Source organism: Ursus americanus, chromosome 25 (genome assembly GCF_024610735.1).
Source record: "Ursus americanus isolate L20-20 chromosome 25, mUrsAme1.1.p, whole genome shotgun sequence".
Lineage (NCBI taxonomy): Eukaryota > Metazoa > Chordata > Mammalia > Carnivora > Ursidae > Ursus > Ursus americanus.
In genome coordinates, this window is record NC_142151.1 from 35,951,881 (window position 1) to 35,976,076 (window position 24,196).

Genomic DNA, 24,196 nt, shown 5'->3' on the forward strand with positions numbered 1-24,196 from the left:
AAGGGTTTCTTTTATATATAAAATTGAAAGGGCACAAAATTGAGCAACAGGTTATTGTTACGTAACTTGTTCAATTATCTAAAATTCTCCTAAGAGAAAGCATACTAGCGTGACTAACCAATTGAAGTAAAAAGTTTGTGATTTGCTACAAATCTCATACCGAATACTTTTTTGGATCTAAATTTAGTTCACAAAATTGCCTACAGACACTAATTTCTAATGGGTCCTTATGGGTCAAGAAAATTTGTTTAAAATATCATACTTCAATATTTAAGGAAGATACGTCAATTATAACACCTACAGAAATATTTAAGTAGTATGATTCTACCAAAAAAGTTTTACTTCGTAGTTTACCTGAAACTTCACAAGGCTTGTGAGATTGCAGAAAATAGTTGCTCTTTAATTCCTGTCTGTATATGAGATGTGGTTTGTTATGATCATCCTCATGTTCGCTCCCATCTGCCTTCATTATAGGTTCTAAGAAATATTCACCGTCCTGGGCTTTAAATGTTCCCATCTGAAAACAAAGAAAATAATTAACTTGGTCACTAAGGGAAAGCATGCAGTGCCACAGGTTAAAGAGAGCACACAAAAGCAGGACTTCCAGAAGTCCGTTCACTAAATGTCATCCACCGAACATTTCCTTTCCGTGGTTCCCTTCACGCTCTTACGTGTTCTAATAGGCAGAGTTGAGATGACCGGCATTCCCGGTATAAACAATGGCATAGGTAACAACACCAAACATTCTAGTAATAAGAAAGCCTGTTTGGCTTGGTCTGTATAAGGCAGTGAGGAAACAAGACTTAAGGTTGTCTGGGGTCAGATAAGAGATCTTAAAGGTGATGCTACCAATTTAGAATTGGTAAGCAATGCAGAGCCACTGAAGAGTTTTCACGAAGACCTACCTTCTGAATTCCAGAATCCATTATGTAACTTGCCTTTCAACATCTCCACTTACATAACTAGTAGCATTCTCACCCTAAACATGTCCAAAGACAAACCTTATTTTCAGTCCAAACCTGCCCTTTCTTCAATGGTCCTATGTCAGTAAACGGCAAGAGCATTATTCCAATGGTTTAGGCTGAAAGTTCTTAGAGAAATCAAGAATGGGCTCTTGTGCCCACACTAACATCCCATATTCAATTCATCTGTAAATCCTGATGGCTCAACCTTCAAGACATAACTGAAATCCAACCACTTCTGCCAAGTTTTACTACCACATCCATGATCTAACCTCACCTTCTGTTTCCTCTATAAACCAACAATCCTCTAGTCTAGATTCTATGGAGGAGTCATAGTAATTTCTAGGGTCTAGATCATGTCACTCAAAACAAACATGACTAAAATCATCCAGTAAAATCCAAAGTCCTTACAATAGTCTGCAATGTTCTGATGTGCCCTGCCACACTGTCCCTCTAAACACACAGGTGACCAACAATTGTGACTTCTCCCACTTCCACCTTAGCTCATTCTAGAGCCTCTGGTGCCTCTGATATTCCTCAATAGGACAAGGAAATGCCTCAGGACCTTTGTACTTAAATGTCTGCCTCAAGCACTTCCCCCCACTAGCTCTTCTAGCACTTACTTCCGGTTTCTGATCAACATTCATCACCCTATATAAAATGTCACCCTACCTCCTAGATCTATCCCTTTCACCCAGTTTCATTTTTCTTAAAGCACTTATCACTACCTCATTTTTTTGTCTGATGCTATCCACTAAAAATAAGCACCACAAGAGTGGAGCTTTTGCCTAGACTCTTCTCTGCATGCCTCTCATGCCTGCCACATGCCAGATGTTGGCGTATAACATTGACTAAGGGTCAACTTTACAAAAAAAAAAAAAAAGACAATAAAGTTATGACGTTTAACTTAGTAACATTGTGTGTTATAGATGGTGGTCAAAAAAAAAAGTACTAGCAGTTCTAAGATAAAGGCTGGAACCTTGAAGAGAGGTAACAGAACCAGATTTATAGTGACAGCAATGGTATGACAGGTGGAAGAGAAAGATTACAAGATGCCAATGCCTGAGGAAAGCAAAAAAAATACAGTGAGGGAGAATTTGACAGAGATAATTTTCTGGTAAAATAGGATTTACCAAAATGACTCCAGAAATGTTAAAACTGCAAACAGACCCAATTCAAAGACCACTGACCACATCTATTTACATAAACTATGGTACAGCCATACAGTGGGATATCCTGTGGTTACAAAGAATAAACATTCCATGTAGTGTATCAAAAGACCTCCAATTATTTCTAGTGGCCTATGCTCTAGCATATCTAATTCTACCAGTTTCTGTTTTCCAACTATAACTATAAATCACTTATTTTCAATATATAACAAAAATTCACCTCCCTGTGGCTTCCCAGAAAAAATAATTTCAATTATGCTTATAAGTAACAAAGACACTATTTTTGAAACCTGAGTAAATGAACTGATGGAAAAATTGCTTTCCGCCTTTTTAAAAAAGCATGAAGAAGGGAAATGTGATAGTATCTTGGTAAAAGATACCAAGAGACATGAGGTGGCTTATTATATATCTAAATGCATCTGCAGACCTACTTTGAATACAAAACTATTTTTCCCAAGCTATACTGAAGACTTACCTTGGAAATTTTTATCCTTTTTGTATTAAGATCTGACAATGAGGTAGTTCTATCATAACGTTCCAGTAAGACTGCACAAAGGTCAAAGTTCAATTCCTACATGGACAGTGAGAATAGCTCTATCCAGAGTCTATCAGAACCTCTTTTTACATTGTGCTAGAACACTGTAGTCTGCTAAGAATATAGCCTTTATAACTCAAAGGCTTTTCTTCAACAAGAACCTTATGTTTTAGAATACTTAATTCAAGAATTATTTGTCTTCAAAGTGACTCCTCTGTATTTATCAATGAAGAACTTATGTTACTTCCATCATTTTTTCTATAATTCACCCCACTGCAGAGGACTTTCTGTTCAAGTATTAGAGCTTTGCCTAAAGGGTCTTAAGGATGCATTTTTTTTTTCCAACTTGGAAAGGAACCTGGTAAGAAATTGGAGACTTAAAACAGGTGGTTCATAGAATTCTATTTAGATCATGCCATATTTTTAGCAACCTGCCTATCTGCAGAGGGCCACTGCAATTTGATTCATGAGAAATGCCAATCAAATTCCAAACACTTTCTTTTGAGGACTATTAAAAGCAGCAAAACTAGGTTTCACTTGGGCAAGGGTTTCCCAGTTATTAGAGCAGTGATCTATTTGCCAAGCTGTACTGAAAGGCAGTAAGTGATTATATATACAACTGGTTCCAATTTATTCTCATAGGTCAAAATTTTTATGTTTAGAGTATTTTTACATATGTAATTGTTTTTCCAAAATGTTACTTCATATTGTGGCATTTATACACACTTTTTTCCAAATACATGGCAAACACATGTACTGTAGCCACAACCAATAATGTACTCAGATTTCATTAAAGAGTAAAAACAAGTAGAATATATAAACCATTTGGACGCTTTTTGCAAATCGTTTACAGTTATCACATTAGTATTGGCAACTACAGAACATAATGTCTGATTAAGGCAATTAGAGCCTCCACTGAGAATTTTAGTAACAAATTGCTCTCAACAATTAATAAAACTAGGCTTTAATTTCAGGGGTAATTAAGTGTTCCAGTCTTCATGGTGGTAGTTATTCATAAGTCATATAATGAGAATCAGTTTAATGCTATTTATAATAGGAGCCTGAACAGGAGTCCTGTGTTCGCACTCACAGAAACTTGGGCAAGTGACTTCGTATCGGACTCTCAATTCCATGACTTATAGAACAAAATAGAAATAAATCTACCTAACTTCCTAAGACAAGGTGTTAAAACATCAATGATTTTGAAATGGGATGAAAAAATTCTCCACTCAAACACAGACGTTACAGCCACCCTTTTCCCCCTTGGCAGACTGTAACGGTTATGTAATGAAAGATCACGAAGATGAACTCTGATTCGTTTTTACTTCGGGATCCTCCATTCGACGCATAAGGTTTTTCTCCCAGACAGTTCATTATAACATCACTGATCAAGCCTAGGAAATAGTGTTATCATAAGCACGCACTGAATGAATCAACAATATGAAGAAAACCTAGTTGGTTCCATGAGGCTGACGTAGAAAATTCTAAGGTTTTCAAGAAGAGGAGGCTTTCCTCTAGCAGCATTCCTTATTCCCCTTTCCAGGGGAGAACTCCAGATCTCCAGCATAAAAGTGAGAGGAGGCAATAAAGAGAAAATGCACTGCCTATACTTCCCCCCGAAAAGAGATCACTCTCACCAATCCTTGCTTATAAGGACCAAGAAAAGGACTCTGAACTCACCCACCTAAGCCTTAGGTAGGCAAGGGAGTCTGATGCAAGTAGTGTCCCAGCAACATCAATAACAAGGAATAAATTTTGTAATATTTCTTTCTTGTAGGCATAGAGGTGTTTTTGAAGTTATAGGAACTCACTAAAAGTGGAGAGAATGGTCAGTGTTCTTGGGGATTTAGGGAGTGGTTTTCAGGACAGTCTCTCCCAACTTCTTACTGAAGTATCCGGAGACCTAAAACCTAAAATCACTGTAACAATTAAGAACTTGTAAGAAATCATTCAGAACTGCTTTGTAGGTGTATAATGGAAATATATTCATGATTGTTGAAATGTTATAAGTTACTTGAAAATATGTAACATCTAGAAGGACACATGCCATACACCTGCCAGACCATGTCATACTTATAGCATGTTTTCTTCTAGTTTCTTATGATTTACAATTAACATATGTACTCTTCAATTTAGGCAAATATTCTTTTTTCATGTCTCCCATTATATTTTTCCCTAAAGTTTACCATATACTGTGGCTTTGTTCTTCTTTAGTACAGATGGACTTCCATTGAGCTCAGTGAGGTGAGAATCCAATATTTTGCTTTTCAGCAGGAGATATTCTTTGCATTCAGATTTACCATAAATGCCTTTTAGACTTTGGCAACTGTTGCAGAAAACTTGAAGCAATTACCAAAACTCGATCTGCCATAAGAAGTCAACTAAGTTTTTGAGGTATTAAGTTGTCAAAGAAACCATGGGCCTAGACTAAAGAAGCCTTGACTGCTTTAGTTGTAACATAATCCATAGACCCTCAATTACCTCAGCATTCCTGAAGGCTGTCCCCACCCCCACCACCTGACAGCATCCTCCCAGAAGCTTAGATGTGGCCATGGAGGAGGACGGGCAAGACCCACCCAGAGAGCAGAAACGGGTCTTGGGGACTGGACTTCCCAGAAAGAGTAAAGGAAGGGAATTAAGGAACTCTCTTGCCAAAGCAGTAGGTCTCCACAGCCGCTCCACAGAAGTTCAAGACTGCTATAAATCAGTTACTAATAGGTGCCTCTTCTTTCTATAGGAAGTTTAAAATTAGGGTTGCAGTCATGCTGACTATAGGGTTGGGGATAAAGACAGTGCCTCTGTGAGGTTGTCTCCTTGTCCATAAGATTACTATGATGTGTAGGAAGAGAACAAATGGACATTTGGTGAATAAAAGGGTAGCCTGTGGTAAAGACTGGTGGTCATCGACAGTACCTATTCTCTCTTCCTCCTGGTCCTATGACTTGCCCCTCCCTTTTCCAGCCCTTTGCATCTGGGTAGAGCCAGGCATCAGAACATGAATAGAAGTAGTGTCACTTTTGGACTAAGGTAGTCAAGAGCCAGTATGCCTTCATGCTATTACTGTGGTAATAAAGCATTCACAGTTCATGAATATTTGAATGCTCTTATAAAGACATTACCTTACCACCAGTATCTAACAGTGACTAGTATATAATAAATGCTTTCTGAGTATTTGTTGAAAAATAATCTTCCCCTGAATAGTAGTATGAATCGAACAGCTTAAGTAGGTTTTATAGAAAACAGGAAGTATGAGCAAAACAATAAAACCTCGGATAACAAGGTGCAATATACCCCCATATGAATGACACCACTTAGATATTTAAGATTTAACTGATGCACAGTTCTTTTAAAGTATGTCCAAGTATTTCAACTAAAATTGCTAAAATAATTTCCTTGCATTGCATGACTGATGTAAAGAACTAACCTAATTACTTAGCACATTAAAAGCTGCTTTAGCTCATTCATCAAGCATTTCTATGTTCTGTATTGGGTGTTACAATCATCCCCACACTTAAAATCTATAAATAAGGTAGAAGTGTGAACAACCACAATTCAATATATGGTGTATAAGGAGTTGTCCAGGAGTGAAACAAAGGCAGGCCCAGTCAGCTCTGTCTAGAGAGGACCAGGGAAAAGAAAAGGCTTTAAAATTGAGCTGAAGGATGAAGAGTTTAAAAGAAAGGACATTCTAGACAAAGTAAATATAAACTCAAAGTATTATGAATAATATATAAACCTATTCTGGAACCAAACACATGTTTCTAGAATGTTCTGTCATTATCTTTCTTGGTTAATGGTCACAGGATCATGCAGTCATTTAAGTCAAAAATCATTTTGATCTCCTTTTAGGGTCCAAAATTCTAATGTGTCTTCTACAAGGCTGTTCAACTCCAGCACCAACATTTTGAGGTATTTGTGTAGGAGGTTGTTTTATGTATCGGGGGGAGTATTAGCAACATCCCTGTCCTCTAGCCAGTAGAAGTTAAGAGCATCCACTATACTCACCCCCAATTGTAACTGCCAAAATGGTCTCCAAATAGCACCAAGAATCCCGAGGGACAAAACTGCCCCCAGTTTAGAACCTCCGGTCTATAGTAGCATATCTTCCATAGGTACCCACTCTTCCCCTTTGCTGCTGCAACCACTTTATTTCAAGGAGCTCTTCTTCCCCACCCATGGTATAGTAAAGGGTGGTCCTTTCAGTGACTCTCTGCCTCCCCCATACCCTTCACAGTAATGCGTTAGGGGACGCCCCTCGTAGCACATGAAACCAACCCACCATCCCAGCTCAAGCCTCACTCTTTCACGGTGAGTCCAGGCCTTAATATGAGTTCTGCCTTATCCTCCCCTCCCAACCCACCCCCTTTTCCAGCTGCACAGGGCCATAAGCAACCTTTGACTTTCCATATCCACATGGAATCATCCCTGAAAGTCCAGTTAAGAGTCCTATTTCCAGGGGCGCCTGGGTGGCTCAGATGGTTAAGTGTCTGCGTTTGGCTCGGGTCATGATCCCAGGATCCTGGGATCGAGCCCCACATCAGGCTTCCTGATCAGCCTGCTTCTCCCTTCTCCTTCTCCCTCTGCTGTTCCCCCTGCTTATGCTCAAATAAAATCTTAACAAAACAAAAAAGTCCTATTTCCAGCACAGGTCTCAATGCCCGCACTCCTTCCTCAAAGTTCACACAGCATTTTCCATATTCCTCTCAACAGCATCAAACAGACCTCAAATGTTTGTGTGCCTGGTGTCAGTATATGGTGGCCTTGAGAATGCTAAGCATAATTGGCCAAGGGCCCCAGCTATTGGGGTTTGAAATCCATCATTGTTTGCAGCCCAGCCATCTCGCTCTCAAGTGCTACTCCCATTTAGTAACGGAGTATGACAATACTAAGGGTGTACTCCTCCTTCGGCAGGAGACTCTTCTCCCAGCCCAATTTGGCTTGGGGCAAGCTTCACTGAACCTTGCTTAGGCTCCCCAGCAGCCTTGGATGCCTCTCCCCAACATTCTCGTTCTCCCGGTTTCAAATTTCACCGCTCTGTTTTCTCTGACAGAAGCACTTCTAAATAAAATGCTTGCACACACAATCCCATCTTGTCATCTGCTTCTTGGAGGGCTCAGAATAAGACTAGAATTTTAAGAAGCATAAGAAATTCTCCTTCATATTGGAGTACTTGGAGTATGTGAATAACTAAGAGGTCCTTATGAATTTTTCCTACAAAAGATTATGAATGCAGAATGGCACATGTAATGATCTGGGGCTGTGTTAGTTGTGGGCAAATAGGAAGTTTAGAAAACTTTCCTAGAATAGACAAAAGCCAGTAAAGACACAGATAGGAAATAACCGTATGGAAACTGAACAAGAAGTCACTAAAGCAACTCAATTATCAGAGCATTAGTGCCTGACATGCTGCAGAATGGTTATGAGAAACTTCAAAGAAGTACACAGCGCCACTGCAAGTTACTGCTTGAGAACACTGTATAAGCCAGATGCAATGTCTGGTTTTATGACATCTGGAAACGGTTTCTTTCAACCAAAAAGACTGCATTGCTTCAAATCCCACCAAGAAATAGTGAAGTTAACAGTCTAGGCAGTCGGGTTAGTCCCTGAGGGCCTTTGGTAGAAGGGAACCCACTGGGTAATATGAGAAGAGGGCTAGTAGGCACAGTGGTTGTTGGGAAAAGCCTGTGTATAATTTATACATGCCATCCTGACAAATATACACCCAAAATTCAGCTCATTAAGATACTGACCTCTACTTCAGCAACAGTGCTAACATTATGAGAAGATAGAGCATAGGACCATGAACACAAAGCTTAAAGTTGAATATAGAGGTATTAAGCCCTGATAACTATACACTCTGACAGTTTATCAATGGACTAAAAAAGTTTGATTAGCCGTGACGTACAGGTAATTTTAGGATTCAGTTCCATTTTCATATCTACTGTAAATTTTACAAATGAATAAATCTGTTTAGACATGTTTGAATGTTACACTTAGGAGAAATTAAACAAAAGCAGAAGTTATACAAACATGAAACAAGACTTCTGGCAGACTCTTAGCCCCTTCTCTTTCTTGGGCCCAAAACACTTAGAAGTACTAGTCACGGTTCAGTGATTTAGTGAAATATGTAAATACCAAGACTTCTAAGAATGGGGAAAAAAAATAACTATATAGAAATGAAAGTGTGTATGTTTAGGGTTAAAGCAACACTAGCATTCCACTAAATGGAATATCGATTTTTTTAAGTGGTTGCACATAGATATTTTGGAAACATTTTGGTTTTCATTCCCTTCCTCTAAAATAGACATTCCTCAGTAGCCACCAGAAAGGGTAGATGCTACCTGAAATGGAAGATGGAAGGAGAACTGATCAACTAAGTAAGATGTGAAAGGAGAACTTCGTGGATTCCCGGAAGAAAAGAGGGACAGGAGACATAAACAGATGACAAGATGTACATGTGCCAACTTCTCCAGTGAGGGTTAAGATCCTAGAGACAGAAGGGGCGCCGGGGTGGCACAGCAGTTAAGCGTTTGCCTTCGGCTCAGGGCGTGATCCCGGCATTATGGGATCGAGCCCCACATCAGGCTCCTCCGCTATTAGCCTGCTTCTTCCTCTCCCACTCCCCCTGCTTGTGTTCCCTCTCTCGCTGGCTGTCTCTATCTCTGTCGAATAAATAAATAAAATCTTTAAAAAAAAAAAAAAAAGATCCTAGAGACAGAAGACATGTTAGTTTAAGGGAAATGCCAAGAGAAATGCTTCAGCATGCTAAGTGGGATTCAGGGAAGGGACCACTCTGAAAGGGATTCCCCCCCCCCCACGTACACCCCTCCCCAAAGTTAGAGGCATGGCAGAATTTGGTAAAGAGAATAACTAAGTTCCCCTTGACTTTCAAATGCCATGGAGGGTTTCAGATCCTTAGAGGGTTCTGGAAGGTTCCCAACAGCATCACTAAGCCACCTTGCATGGTGAAGGAACAGCAACAGAAGCAAAGTGCCTGATAATGGCTGCAGAGTACAGCAGCCAGACAGATCAGGTAAGTGCTGCAGCCAGACCTCACAGGAAGAGGCAGCACCAGTGAGAGCCCAGGAGGGATGTCCAGGAGCCTCAGCTGAGCGAAGGAGGCCACGAGTTCTCAGGCCTAGAGTTCAGCTAGAGAAATTGAAGGATCATCTCTCCACCTTCCTCCTAAACAAGGACCTCAGAACAAACACTATGGCCTGCTATGGGACCAGTTTTCATCAGTAGTCAATGTATGCTTGAATCTAGAAATGTAGGGGACAATACATATTAACAGAAAAAAAAAATCACATGCTCATTTCAATTTTTTCAGGAAAAGTAAGTACAACATTCATTTATAATTAAAAGCAAACTTAGAGCAGAAAAACTAGGAAAAATGATCTACTCTAAATTTTAGTGTGGCTCTAACAATCCTTCTATAAACTTCAATCTTAATGTGCAATGGACTGGTAGAGGTCAAAGCTAGATCACAGTCACATATACAAAGTCAAACATCAGTCTGGAAGCAAGAAGGAGCAGGGCCAGAAGATTAGCAGTAACTGCACAGGCATTGTATCAAGGTTGATCTACAAACAATCCAGCTGGTCTAAGTTGTCAGTACAACAATTTTATCCAAATCTAAAGAATAATCTGAGACTAAGAAAAATTGCATATAATGACAACTGGACTGTAGAACCCACCAGATGTTCAGCTATTTGAGGACACCATTATTCTAAAGGAACTTAATGACTGATTCAGTAGAAAGAAGATACACAGTCATAAATATATAGTTAATATCAGTTCTGGTGGAAATATCAAAAGTGAGAAAGTCAAAGAAATGTCACTAATCTCGTTAGTAATTTAGAGTTCTGACTGGTCATGATCACACTACTAAAAGATACTTAGATACTGGTATTTGCTGTATTACTGGACATTTTCTATCTCTACCATGACCGATGTCCTCAATGAAGCCTTACAAAGAAATTAAAACACATAGGTATAAAATAAGTTTTTAAAATGTTAGTCTAAGGGCAATAAATCTTCCAAAAACAAAGTGCATACATGAGTCAGATTAATAATGTATAACTTAGACAACTATATCCAAATTGGCACAGTAATGGGTAAGGATGAACTCAAGACCTAAAAACATTTCCAACTGTTTGATTTCAAAAAGGGGATACTGAATAAAAATTTGAACTACACCAGCATTATGAATCAAAATGAGCAGATAATAATGCTTCCCATCTGGAATGTTTTTCCATGCCGTGAAATACTAAATCAAGGAAACATTAACCATGACAAATTGTGATAATAAATCTAGAATTTTTCAGATGAGCTAACCATTCTGAAAGGTTCTAGAAAAGAATATTTTCCTTTCTTTCGATATATATATAGGTGGCTGTGTAAATATTAGTGTTTCTGCCATTCTGGTGTTGCAAACTTTCTACATTTAACACAGGAGAAAGGAAGGAAATTGTCCAAGGCGTTCCATGTAACTATAGCTCAAAGCAGCATGAAAAAAAGAGCAAGGAGACCTTCCAAATTTACTAGTGACCAAAACTCACACCCAGGAAGATATCCTACAATTAACCTGAGAGGAAGCATTGCATTTGAATGCTAGAATCCAGTAGCCAAATTCCAGTTGTTTCTTTCTTGAACAGGTCTTTAAACAGGAGTTAAGTATTTTAACAAAACTATTAAAACCTGTGGTTTCATAAACTTGGATGGCAAAGTGTTAGACCTATTTTCACCAACTTCTGATATTTAACATTTCCTTCACTATTGTAGGTAAAAATCACAGACATTATGACTTTGTTATCAACAAGTTACCTTTGTACCAGAGTTGATGTAGCTGTCCAGATAGTTTATACTCATTACCACTACCACAGTAAATAGACCCCTCCCCAATGATCACTTAGTGCATTAATGAAGTGTATTGTGAAACTGTAAGTTGTAGTATCTGTAACATTTTGATTACTGTTAGTACTTAAAAGGAAGCCAATTAACATTTTACACATTTAAAGTATGTTGAGAAGACATCCTAAGTTTTCCCAGACTGAAGAAGTTTATGGTTAAAGGGGGGGAGGGTTAGAACCTCTGCCTTCAAGGGAAAGGAACAAAACACAAAGAACCCACTATTTTATTTCATTTCCTCTCTCCACAATAAGGTTTTTTTCCCCCTCTACACAAAATCCCCATTTTTTTCTCCTGTCACTCTAATGATCATTTCTCACGTGCTGGCACTAGGTCTTTGCAGATACTGTCAAATGTAGTGCATTTTGAACACAAGCGGATTCAGCCTCTATGGCCATCCCCATACTATCAAGAAACTTTTCCTTTTGAGATTTCCATTTTACCTATATCCATTTCCTTCTAAATTCAAGGATCAGATTTAATTCAGGGGAGTCTGCTTAAGTGGTCAGGAGTTGGTGTGCCGGTGAAGTCAACTGCCCTCCTGTTGGAAGAGACATTTCACGTGTGGAACAGGCCCCATACACTCCTTGACTCACTCGCTCAGGATCTGACATTTTCAGGAGCCTCCTTAGCTTTGCACAGAGGGGTCAGTTTTGCAGCAGATAGAGACTAGGGATCCTCCAACCCCCACCCCACCCCATTGCAAGAAAGAGTGGCCTCAGGCTTGGGTTAATCCGCGTGTTAATCCCCCTTGATAACCCCCTCTGACCTCTGGGGTCACCAACCATCAACTTGGAAAAACCCAACTAACCAACTCCATTAACACAGCCCTTAACTGGATCCCAAGAAAAACGCTCGAGGGGCCTGAGGGCACTTACCAGTCCTCCACAGAGGCTGAAGACCGCTGTGTGATCCTCCCGAGCATTGACCTGGCCTCGATAGAAGCAGTGGCGGAGATCTGGAGGCACCACGCTGCGCTCCTCCGCCCCGCGCGCGGGGGCTCCCAGGTGCACCTCGGTGTAGCCAGCGGCCAGGAAGGCCGCGTCCGCGCTCAGGTTCAGCTGGAAGAGCTGCCCGTAGGCGCTGATTCGGTAGTGGGTCCTGAGTGGCGTGGGCTCCAGCGCCTCCGAGCTGCGCTTCCTCCGGCTGAAGTGGTGGCTCTGAGGGAACACTTCGCCAAACTCATTGACCCGCGCGGGGGTCACCACTTCGTAGGAGACCAGCGTCCTTACCAGGGCTTCTACAACCACAGAAATATGGCCACTGAGCCCCCTCCCCGGCCACGCGTTTCCAACACCACGACCCCAAACTTCAACCAAACGCCCCAGGTCCCAATCCACCCGGAGGCACGACAAATGCACACGAGCTGGCGAGAGCGCGCACACACACATACACACACACGTGCTCTGCTTTCCCACACCCCCGAGTTGCTCCAACCTTCCCAAGCCAAGACCCTGACACTCGCAGCCCCGAACAACCCACCTACTTCTCCCATCCCTCTTTGCTTCCCAGCCGCCAACTGGTGCCGTCCTGGCGCACGCGCCTCTCTGCCCCCACGCGCCCCCACCGCGTGGTCCCGGGAGCGAGACCGGTCCCGGCGCGCGCGATTCCTCGAAACCCGGCGCAGCCGCAACCTCTCAGGATGCTTGGGGCTGGCTGATCCCTGAGTCCCGCGAGCCTCTACAGGACCAGGGTCCTCACAGCCGGGCTGACTCACCCACCCCACTCCGTCCGCCAGTCCCACTCGGGCCCCTCGCCCCCACCTCGCTGCTGGAGGCGTCCCACAGTGACCTTACCTTGCCTGGGGTGGAAATGAATTTCCCAAGACCTGGTGATGAAGAGCGAGAGCTGGTAGAGCAGCCCCGTCAGCCACTTGGCCACCCGCATGGTTCCACCCGGGGGATCCCAACCGGGGAGGCCAACCCGAGCCGCCGGCCGCCCAGTCCGGCTTCCCCGCGCTCCGCAGCCTCTCCTCCTTCTCGCCCGCCGTGCTCTGCGCCGGCCGCCGCGGCGCCTCAGCAGCCTCCGGAGCAGCAATCCCGGCCCCGGGCCGGACCGTCTCGCCACACCGCCAGCCTCCGCTCCCTGAGCCGCTGCTTCATCGCACTGCAGCCCCACAGCTCCCGGCTTGCTCTCGGCAGCCTCGCTCCGCTTCCTGCGCTCGCACTGCCCTCAGACACCTTCTCCCTAAATCCAGACCAACGCGAGGAAGCAACTCAACCTAGCAGGAACGGTGCCAATATAGCCACCCCGGGCCGGGCGAACGCGGGGGAGAGCCCGCCTCTAGGGGCCGGGCCCGGCCAATCAGCAGGAGGCGCGGCCCGGGCTCGCCCTCCCGCGTGCAGCCCGCCCCCAACTCCCAGCCGCACGAGGAGTGCGGTCCCCGCGGGCTCCAGCATTGGGAGAGCAACGTGGTGTGTCTAGTCCGAGGGCCAGCTGGACATCATCCCGGTACCTGTAAAACCCAAAACTGATCAAGCTGCGTGAGGTCGCGGTTCAGATAGGTGATAGGTGTGTGAGGTTTTCGCTCTTACAATGAAATGAAAAGCATCAGTTGGAAAGTTTCTGTTATTTCTGTTTCACGGTAATTTTAGACTTCTCAAGCAAGATAAAATAAGCTACAGCGGGAAGTTCCTGTAGGCAAGGGATGAATCCAATGAAGCTTAACGATCAAGTCTCATTGACGAGGGCCCCTCCGTGTTCTAGGAGTTGATGGGAGTTTAAGAGCCTTGTAGGTGCAGAGGGGAATGTGCGGTTGCAGTCAGCAAGCAATTCTGGGGGTGAATTTCTGGCAGTTGTCTAAAGAAATTCAAGATGAAAAGGATCTCAGTCTCCACAGTTCCAGTACTTGTGATTTTTTCTCTTTTAATATTCATCTTTGTACTTAATTTTGTATAAAGGACCCCCAAATAATAGAAATGTCAAGCCCCACAAAACTTGTGCCTGCATGTCATTTTATGAGACTGTGCTGGTAGTTTCACAGTATTAATATGTCCTCTCTTTATGATATCCAAATGACCCCACGTATCCACAATTATCTTCATCATCCTCAACACTTACTGTAGCGCTGGATCCCATTGTGTCACCTGAGGTCTGTTAAATTCTATAAACCTCACTAGCAGCAGAAAGCAACTGTCATTTCAGAACTACTTTCTCATTTCTCAAATCCACCTGTTTGATTTGCAAGTTCCATATTGCTTCTCTCTGTCACCTGTATGGGGGGAAAAAAGAGGAGGAGGAAGGGGTCCAATTGTCTTGAAATCCAACCAAAGGGGAGAAAGAATGTGAAAGAAAAAGTAAAGGAATATAAGGGTAAATCTTCACAAACACAAAGGAATAGACTCTCAATTTAGTTCCTGGCTGCCCTTCCTCCTCTGAACTCTCAAAAAAAAAAAAAAAAATTCTGTTCGCTTTGAATTGACCTCTCACGGCATGCCTCCTTACTTTTATATCGGACACTTGGTCCATCTGTTGTTTACCACGGATGTGAACAAATCTTATTTGAGAAAGGAGAGTTTAATTTTACTTTTACCAATGAAATTATCCAGCTCGGTGATGGTAATTCTTCCGCAATCAGTCCCTTTCTTTTGTACCCCTTCCTCACAAATGTCATTTCATCTATCACAGAATTACAGACATCTAATTTTTTCCCCTAAGTTAACCATACTGTTACTCTAAACAAAACAAAAACAGACTTTACCCACACCTGTCTATTTAGTGGTTACCTTCAGTACATTGTAATTTAGAGTCATTTTAATTACATTGCAACTCTAAATGTATCTTTACATCGGGAGCCATGCCTTCCCTCATACAAATAACAGAAAATAGAACTGCACCAATGTAATTGGCTATCTATTTAATGAAGGCGAAATAAATACTTCATTTCCATTACTGAATGTTTGTCACTCAAAGTAGTTTTCACAAAGGAATATTTGATTTTCAGCCTGGTCTAATTTTTTTGAAATTCTATTTTAAAAATAGGACTGTTTTACCTTTTATTAAAGAAATGAGAAGCTGTATGAGAAGCGTATTCTATGGTAATATAATCTTTACCATGTTCAGTCAAGAGCATTATTTCCCTCATTTTAGAGAGGATAAATGTTACATTTTCATACAGTATCTAAGTAACTGAGCTGGGTTTCCACAAATCCTTTCTGGCTTCAGTGCCTTTTCATTATATTAGGCTTAACTGTTATGATATTCATAGTAACTCTCTTCCTTTCTCCTTCTCTGCCAATGAAAATGCCATGAGTAAGCTAATCTATGCCATATCAATCAAGCAATTTCCTCACATTGATAATTATAGCTACCACTTACAGAATTTCTTTGACATATAGGTACCATACAAGGGACTTTAGAAAGATTGCCTCATTTAATTTACACATTGCCCCCACAGAACTCAGAAATTAAGTAATTTACCCAGATCACCATATCAAGTTAGACTCAAATCTCTTTGGTTTCAAATTCCATACTTTTTGTAAGAAAATTATACTCTTCATACCATCTCAAATCTCATGTAGTGCAGTTGTAACCAGCAACAACTCAGAAAATGAAAGCCATAGTCATATTAAATGTAATTTTGTTTGATTTGTAATTGTGACAATTATCATTGTAAGTATAAGCTACGCTGTGAGGTTGGCACAGTGTAGAGAAAATATTTTCAATCTTACAAAGCAGGAATATGCTCACTATACGCAAGCTAGATCTTGTTTTTATAACTGAATTCTACCACAACCAGCTGTGTAAAGTTCAACAATTTACCTAAACTCTATAAGCCAATTGTAAAATGGAGGTAATAATAGTAATCTCATGCAATTGTTAAGGTGATTAAGAGATAATACAGGTAACACACTTGGCATAATATTGGACAAAATGTGCTCAACACATGTTCATGCTGATTATGATTTTTATTACATTATGAGACTGATGTTCATACCAAAAGGAACAGCTATTTGAATAGAGACTGCTTTTCTAATATTAGTAGGGTGAAAGGAGGGTAATCAATCTTCACTATGACCTGAGACTGGGGAGTTTCCTGAGATGCAAAACTTTCAGTGCTAAAACTTGGGAAGTCCTGGGCAAATTGGGATGAATTGGTCACACAAGTTTAGGGTTTTTCAACTGAGGCAGTATTGAGTTTTGGGGCTAGGTAAGTCTTTGTTATGGGGGGAGGGAAGCTGCCCTATTCAATGTAGAATGTTTAGCAACATCCCTGGCCTCTACTCACTCAATACTGGTAGTCCCCCATCCCAGTTGTGACAACCCCAATATTTCCAGACATTGTCAAACATCCCCTGGGAGCAAAATTGGCCCCATTTGAGAACCACTGACCTAATAGGGGGATAGAATTAGAAAATGATAAATGCACAGAAGTGGGTTTGGCAGGAAATCCCACAGATGCTGCTCCAGTCTTAATTACAAATGGCCAACTGCTAAGTAAAAACATTATATATTGTAGCAGGTATGGGAAGTTATCCATCATTATAATTAAAACAATATAAGCTATGGCCATTGTGTCAATTTTTAAAGCATTGTTATTTCCAGGTATGCAGAGAATAATCAAGCTCCTCTGCCCAAGCAATTATTACACTCTGTTCTAATTTTTTAATTTACTTGTCTGCGTTCAACACCAGATTGTAAGTGTCATGTGAGGAGAGACTACAGACAGGCTGTTTGAGGCAGGATCCCCAGCACTAAATGTATCCTCTTGGAATAGAAAAAAAGTAATTATTCATTGTATAAATAAGTACTAATATTAAAATTTATATAACCTAAAAGAATAGGCAAATTACTTTGCCAATCTTACCATCTGCTTTTAATTAGGATATTTATACCATTTAAATTTAATATAATAATTAACATATTTATATTCAAGTCTGTCATCTTGCTATTTGTTTTCTAATTGTCCTATTCTTTTTTTTTCCTGCCTTCTTTTGGATTAACTAAATGTGTTCTATCATCCCACTTAATCTGCATTAGCTATAACCCTTTCATTATTTAGGTTGTTACTCTAGGATTTATAACATACATAGTTAACCTATCTCTGACTATCTTCTAGTATGCAAATTCAATTCCATCCTTCCCAACTTTGGTGCTGTTGTTGTCATCACACATTCAACATTTGCATATGTTACAAATCCCACTTTGCATTGATGTTATTTTTATTTAAACAGCTATGTCCATCTGGTATCATTTTTGTTCTGCCTCAAAGGCTTTCTTTAACATTTCTTGTGGTACAGGTTCTATGAGGAGGAGTTCATTCTTTCTTTCTTTCCTTTTTTTTTTTTAACCATGCTTCTTTCCTTTTTAATTTTTTTATTTTTCTAATTTAAAATCAATTAATTAACATATAGTGCACTATGAGTTTCAGAGGTAGAGGTCAGTGATTCATCAGTCTTCTATAATACCAAGTGCCCTCCTTAATGTCCTTCACCGATTTACCCCATCCTCCCACCTCCCTAGTTCAAGTTTATTTTATTTTATTTTATTTTTAAGATTTTATGTATTTATTTGACAGAGAGAGAGGCAGTGAGAGAGGGAACACAAGCAGGGGGAGTGGGAGAGAGAAGCAGGCTTCCTGCTGAGCAGCGAGCCCATTGCCAGGCTGCATCCCAGAACACTGGGATCATGACCTGAGCTGAAGGCAGACGCCTAAGGACTGAGCCATCCAGGCGCTCCTCAAGTTTATTTTTGAAACCTATTTTTTTCCAGGTATAGAATTCTGGGTTGAAAGGGTTATTTTCCTTTTATATCTTGAAAGCTGTTGACCTACTGTCTTTTGCATTTTTTATAACAAGAAATCAGTCCTCATCTTCCGTACAGAAGATATCTTTTTGTGGTGGCTGCTTTTAAGATTTTCTCTCCATCACTAGTTTTGTTCAACTTATTTACGGTATACCTTAATGTGATTTTTTTTTATGTTTCTTAGGCTTGAGTCCATTGAGTTTTGGGAGACTATGAGTTCATTATTCTCATCAAATTTGTAAAATTTGGGGTCATTATTTTTTCTTTTTTTTCAGATTTTATTTAAATATGTTAGTTAACATACAGTACATTATTTTTTGTAAAAAAAAATGTATGTTTTTTATTTTTCAAATATAAGTTTTTGTTCCCTCTCTTCTCCTTTCAAGGCTCCAGTTATGCATACATGAGACGGCACACAGTTGTCCCTCAACTCTCTGAAGCTCAGTTATTGCTTTAAATTCTCCTCTTCCTTTCTGTGTCTCAAATGGATAATTTTTATTTCTGTCTTCAAATTCACTATTCTTTTCTTCTGCAATGTCTGATTTGTAATTAGTTGTATTCACTGTATCTTTTATGTCACAACTATCGTTATCTCTAAAACTTTAGTTTGGGCCTTTTTTTATCTTGCATGCCTCTACTTAACTTTTTGAACATACGGAATGCAGTTATAATCATTCTTTTGATGTCTATCCTAAAATATGGGTCAGTTCCTGGTCAGTTTTGATTAATTGATTTTTCCCTCTCTGTATTGGTCATACTCTTCCTCTTCTTTAAAGCCTGATAATTTTAGATTGGATGAATTTTACCTTTGTGGGTGCTGGATAGATTTGTGTTCCTACAAATCTTCTTGGGTTTGTGCTGAGATGCAGTTAGGTTTCTTGGAAATAGATCTTTCCTGATCTTTCTTTTAAAATTTATTAAGCAAGAACAAAGCAATGGTCAGTCTAAGCATAATTATTCCCCACTACCAAAGTAAGACCATTCTATGTACCTTCCCCAGTGCTCATTACTGGAGAGATTTTCCAGTCTGGTTAGTGGGAATGGGCACTACTTCCATCCCTGTAAGAGCCAAGGGCAGTGTTACTTTGAAATTCTGTTGGGTGATTCTTTCCCTATTCTTGTGGAATTTTTTCACATGTATGTGCACTAATTTTAAGACTGAACTATTTCATATTGTTTGAGTATAGTGAGAAAATTAACTTAAAAGGTGAATATTGCTGCACACATCAGGATGGTTCACCATCTCCTCCTGGAAATTTCTTTTAAAAAGAGAGAATGATAGCTCCCAGGTCATATAAAAATTACCATGAACAAGTAAGGTAGAAGCCATGTGAAAGAAGTAAAGAAAATATTCAGAAAGGAGCAAGAGAGCTCAGCAGAGACACATATCAAGTAACACAGGGAAAGAAAAAAAACTAGCTTTCCAAAGGTGAGTGGTCACCCTGTTTTGTAAAAGCTACAGTCCTTGTGTGGAACATAGAAGATTATGTACATGAGCAGGTCCACGTTTGGCCAGAGAAGCAGAGGAAGTAGGCTATGCAAATAATAGCAAAGAGGAGCCAGAGCAATAGGAAGCAGCCTATCTCTGCGACAGCAGAGAAAGAGAGCAGCTAGAAGGCTACTCTGTACATCTCAGTCCAACAAAGAGCTGGTCCAGGAAAACAAAGGTCATTCAAGGATAAGGTGGGTTGGTTTTTTGTTGTGTTTTTTTTTTTTTTCTGAAAAGGATTACACACAAAAAATGCAGTATACTATAGGAAAGAAATTGGGAAAGAGCATCAAAACTTATCTACAGGTGAAGAAAACATACCAGAAAAATCTTGCTATGGAGTGTATAAAAAGTGTGACCAAACATTTTGTTATGGATTATTTAAAAAATGAAGAGATTACTTTTGAAGTCAGACCTAAATCAGAAGTATAGGAACTCATGGAAGATATAGAAAGACAACAGGAAGAAATAAAATAGATTTAGTGGAATTCAAAAAAGAAGTAGAGGGGGAAAAGCATCTTAACAAAATCGAAAGCACCATGAGAGAGAATAGAAAGTGTGTGTGGGGGGAGGGAATATAGAAAAAATGGGAAAGACATTGAAATGGAAACAAAGAGAGGAAAGAGAGAAAGAAGGAAGAATGGAGGAAGGACAGAAGGAAGCAAGGAAGGAAAAATGAAGGAAGGATGAAAAGGAGGGAGGGGGGATTTGGGAGGAAAAAAGTGGAAACGATATGCATTACGGATCCATATATACATATTTGGAATAGCCTCTGAAGAAAAAAGAATCAAACAAATAAACAGAACATATTTTAAAGTTATAATTCAAGAGTGTCTTTGTTGAAATAAAAGACCTGAATCTGTATATTGGAAAGACAATGGGTACAAAGAATTGACCAAGAATGGTCAACATCAAGACATTTCCTAGTAAAGCTCTTGGGCTTTAGAAATAAGCTTTTGTTTTGGTTTGGTTTTTGTTTTTTTCCTAGCGAGGCAAAATGAATGTTATTTATGGGCATAAAATAAGTAGGTTATATTCATATTTCTCCACTGCAGCATTCAACATCAGAAGATAAAGGAAGGAAATTCTTGATAGATATACTCAAGGAAAGAAAATGTGAGACAAGAAGTGTATCCAGCCAAGCTCTCCTTTAAGTACATACTATAGACAAACAGTTTTGAATATGCAAGAACTCAGAATATTTTTCTGGTGACCAAAATGCAGCCAACCAAAGAATGGGTGAATTATGGCAAAATGTTGGAAAATGAGCTTTCAATAATTTTAACTTAGAACTCAGACTGATATAAATATTGAATAACAGAATGGAATGCAAATATTTAGAGTAAAATGAAAAAGAAAGATAAAAATAAATGGTTATAAATATATAACTATATATCGTAGCAACTGTCTCATGTAGCACAAACAGTATTATAAGAAGACAGGAAAAAACAGTTTAGTATTAAGAGTTTTTAATTCACATCTATCAATTCACAACAGAATAAAAGGGCAAGAACATAAGTGAGAATATAGAAGACATATATAATATAGTTAATAAAATAGTTCTGTCTTGAAAAGATACCTTTTGTATAGCGTGTCACATTCATAAATTCCAAAAAATAAAAGTAGTTCAGACAACATTCTCTGATCACAGTTTAATAAACCTAAAACATAGCAAAAGCAGAAAAATCAAAGTTTGTTATAGAGGAAGTTTTAAAAGTCTTGGGTCAAGTAGAAAATGCGAACATATATTGAAAAAATGGTTTAGGAAATGAGCAATAATAAAAATCTATATATTTGAACATATGGGATAGAGATACAACAAATTTTAGATCACTTTAAAAAAGGAATGAAAAATTAATTCAGCAAATAATCCAAATATTGGTAAAAAATTAAAAGAAAGCAGAATAAAGGAATTAATGAAGATACTGGCAGAAATGAAAGAGTTAGAAAACAACCTATAGGCCTTTAAGTTATACTAAAAATAAGGTGCTTAACTGACTTTGGTGGGAAAATTTGTCACAGGAGAAGGAAGATTCAAAGTCCACCTGAGAAGTTAGTCTGTAATGTGTGAAGCTAAAAATTAAAAAGGTATTCACACTATCCTAGGGACAAAATTTGTGATTTTTTTTTTTTTTTGTCATGGGTGATAAGAGTGAATGTCCAATAAAAAGAACTAGACATCTTATTCTCAGTTTACATAACTGAGAGGAATAAAAATATGAATAGTAAGTTTTATAACAGTACCATAAAGGAATGAAATTAATAAATAATAACAAAAGCTGTGTGTGAAAACATGCACCACAGTAACAGGGATGGTATTCTTGGATGGTCGATCACAGCTAATATCTATTCTCCACGTTTCTCTACAATGAGCACATATGCCTTAAGTAATAATAATTAAAAAGTGATTTCCTACCTTACAACATACCTAAAAATCAATTCCAGATGGATTGCAAATCTAAATGTGAAAGATAAAGCAATTGAGCTTTTAAAGAAAACTTATTTATGACCCTGGAGTAGGTAAAACTTTCTTTAGAAGAATACACGTCAACCAAAAATGATAAACTGGATTGCAGTAAGATTAGGAACTTCTGTTCATCAAAAGATATTATTATTATTTATTATTTATTAGAAGAATAAAAAATGTGGACGAAATTATTTGCAAGTCATATATACGACAAAGTACTAGTTTCTAAATATATATAGGTAAGAATCATCTTGGAATTATGGTAAAAGAACTTTTCAAGACACAATTAAGGGAGTGGAAAGTGTAAGGAAAATTATTTGTAATACATTTATCTGAAAAAAATTTGTATACAGAACACATTAGAAAAACCTCCACCAAATCAGAAAAAGACAGATGACCAAACAGAAAAATAGTCAAAAGACTTAAAAATATATTTGATAAAGGAAAATATCAATATAGCCAACATAGGAAAATGTGCTCGACATGATTAGTCAAGAAGGAAATGCAAATAAAAAACACAATGAGATGCTACCACACACTGTACTGACAAAATGAATAAATTTAAAGATAGGGGGAAAAATGAAAAGAAAATATCAAACGGTGACAAGGACTTGGTGTAACTGGAGCTCCCAGACACTGCTGGTGGGGGTACAAAGTGCTACAATCACTTTGGAAACTGCTGAATATATAAATACTGTATAACCCCTGAGCATATCCCCACAAGAAATGCATCCATAAGTTTGGAGAAAGAGATGTACAAGAATGTTCACAGAAGCACTATTTCTTTAATAGTCAAAAACTAGAAACTACCCAAAAGCCAATTAATAATACAATAGATCAATGAATTGTGTTGTATGTACATGATGGAATTCTAAAGAGAATGAGAATATACAATCTTACAACGGCACACAACAACACCACTGAATCTCATAAAAATATTTATAGAAAGACCCAGATCCCCTACCGCACCCCAAAAGAGAGTACATACTGCATGATTCAATCTCTATGCAACATACAGAAGCAGGCAAACTATTCAATGCCATTAGAAGTCAAGACACTGCCTAACCCTTGGGGTCAAGAGTATTGAGACTGGAATAAAGATGAATGCACTTCTAAGATATTGGTAAAATTCTGCTTTGTGATCTGGGTTCTAGTTGTGTAGGTAGAGTTGGCTTGTGAAAGCTCATATATCTGCACTCTGATGATGTATATTCTCATATCATAATGCTATGTATCATTTTTCTGTGTATATGTATACGTATAATACTATATTAAACATTTTTAATTAAAACATTTTACTATAGCAAAAACTTATACAGAAAAACTTTTTTTTTAATGATTTTATGTATTTATTTGTCAGAGAGAGAGAGAACACAAGCTGGGGGAGAGGCAGGCAGAAGGAGAAGCAGACTCACCCCCCCCCCCCAAGCAAGGAGCCTGATGTGGGACTTGATCCCAGGATCCTGAGATCATGACCTGAGCTGAAGGCAGACACTTAACCCACTGAGCCACCCAGGCATCCCCCTATGTAGAAAAACTTTAAAAGAATTTCGGGTAATTAAATATTAAAATAATCTTTTAAAGTAAATATTTGATTCCCCCCAGACCCACATTAATCCAATAACCAGAGCCTATAACTAGAATCTCATAAGCCAAAAATATCAGGAAAATTCTGACAACAATAAATATCTTCCATGGCTACTTTCTGACACTTAACCACATACTGAATTTTTCTTTTAAAAATAAAAAGGAAAGGGGAGCCTGGGTGGCTCAGTCGGATAACTGACTGACTCTTGATTTCAGCTCAGGTCATGATCTCAGGGTGGCAAGGTCAAGCCCCACACTGGGCTCATGCTTGTGGGTGGATGTCTGCTTGAGATTCTCTCCCTCTCTCTGCCACTCCCCCCCCCCCCGCCCCCG

The 24,196-nt window shown here is 39.3% G+C and overlaps 1 protein-coding gene across 2 annotated transcripts in view; it reads right to left on the reverse strand.

The window, feature by feature from the left end:
* The window catches only part of ADAMTS20 (ADAM metallopeptidase with thrombospondin type 1 motif 20), a 176,838-nt gene extending 161,898 nt beyond the window's left edge, over positions 1-14,940 (reverse strand). For both annotated transcript variants that reach the window (XM_087855784.1, XM_045801246.2), the window contains exons 1-3: positions 13,373-14,940; positions 12,455-12,816; positions 355-517 (exon numbers count right to left, since the gene is read on the reverse strand). In XM_087855784.1, the coding sequence (XP_087711910.1) occupies positions 355-517; positions 12,455-12,816; positions 13,373-13,463 (616 nt within the window). In that variant the 5' untranslated portion in view covers positions 13,464-14,940. The remainder of the gene's footprint in view (positions 1-354; positions 518-12,454; positions 12,817-13,372) is intronic.
* Between the last annotated feature and the right edge of the window lie 9,256 nt (positions 14,941-24,196).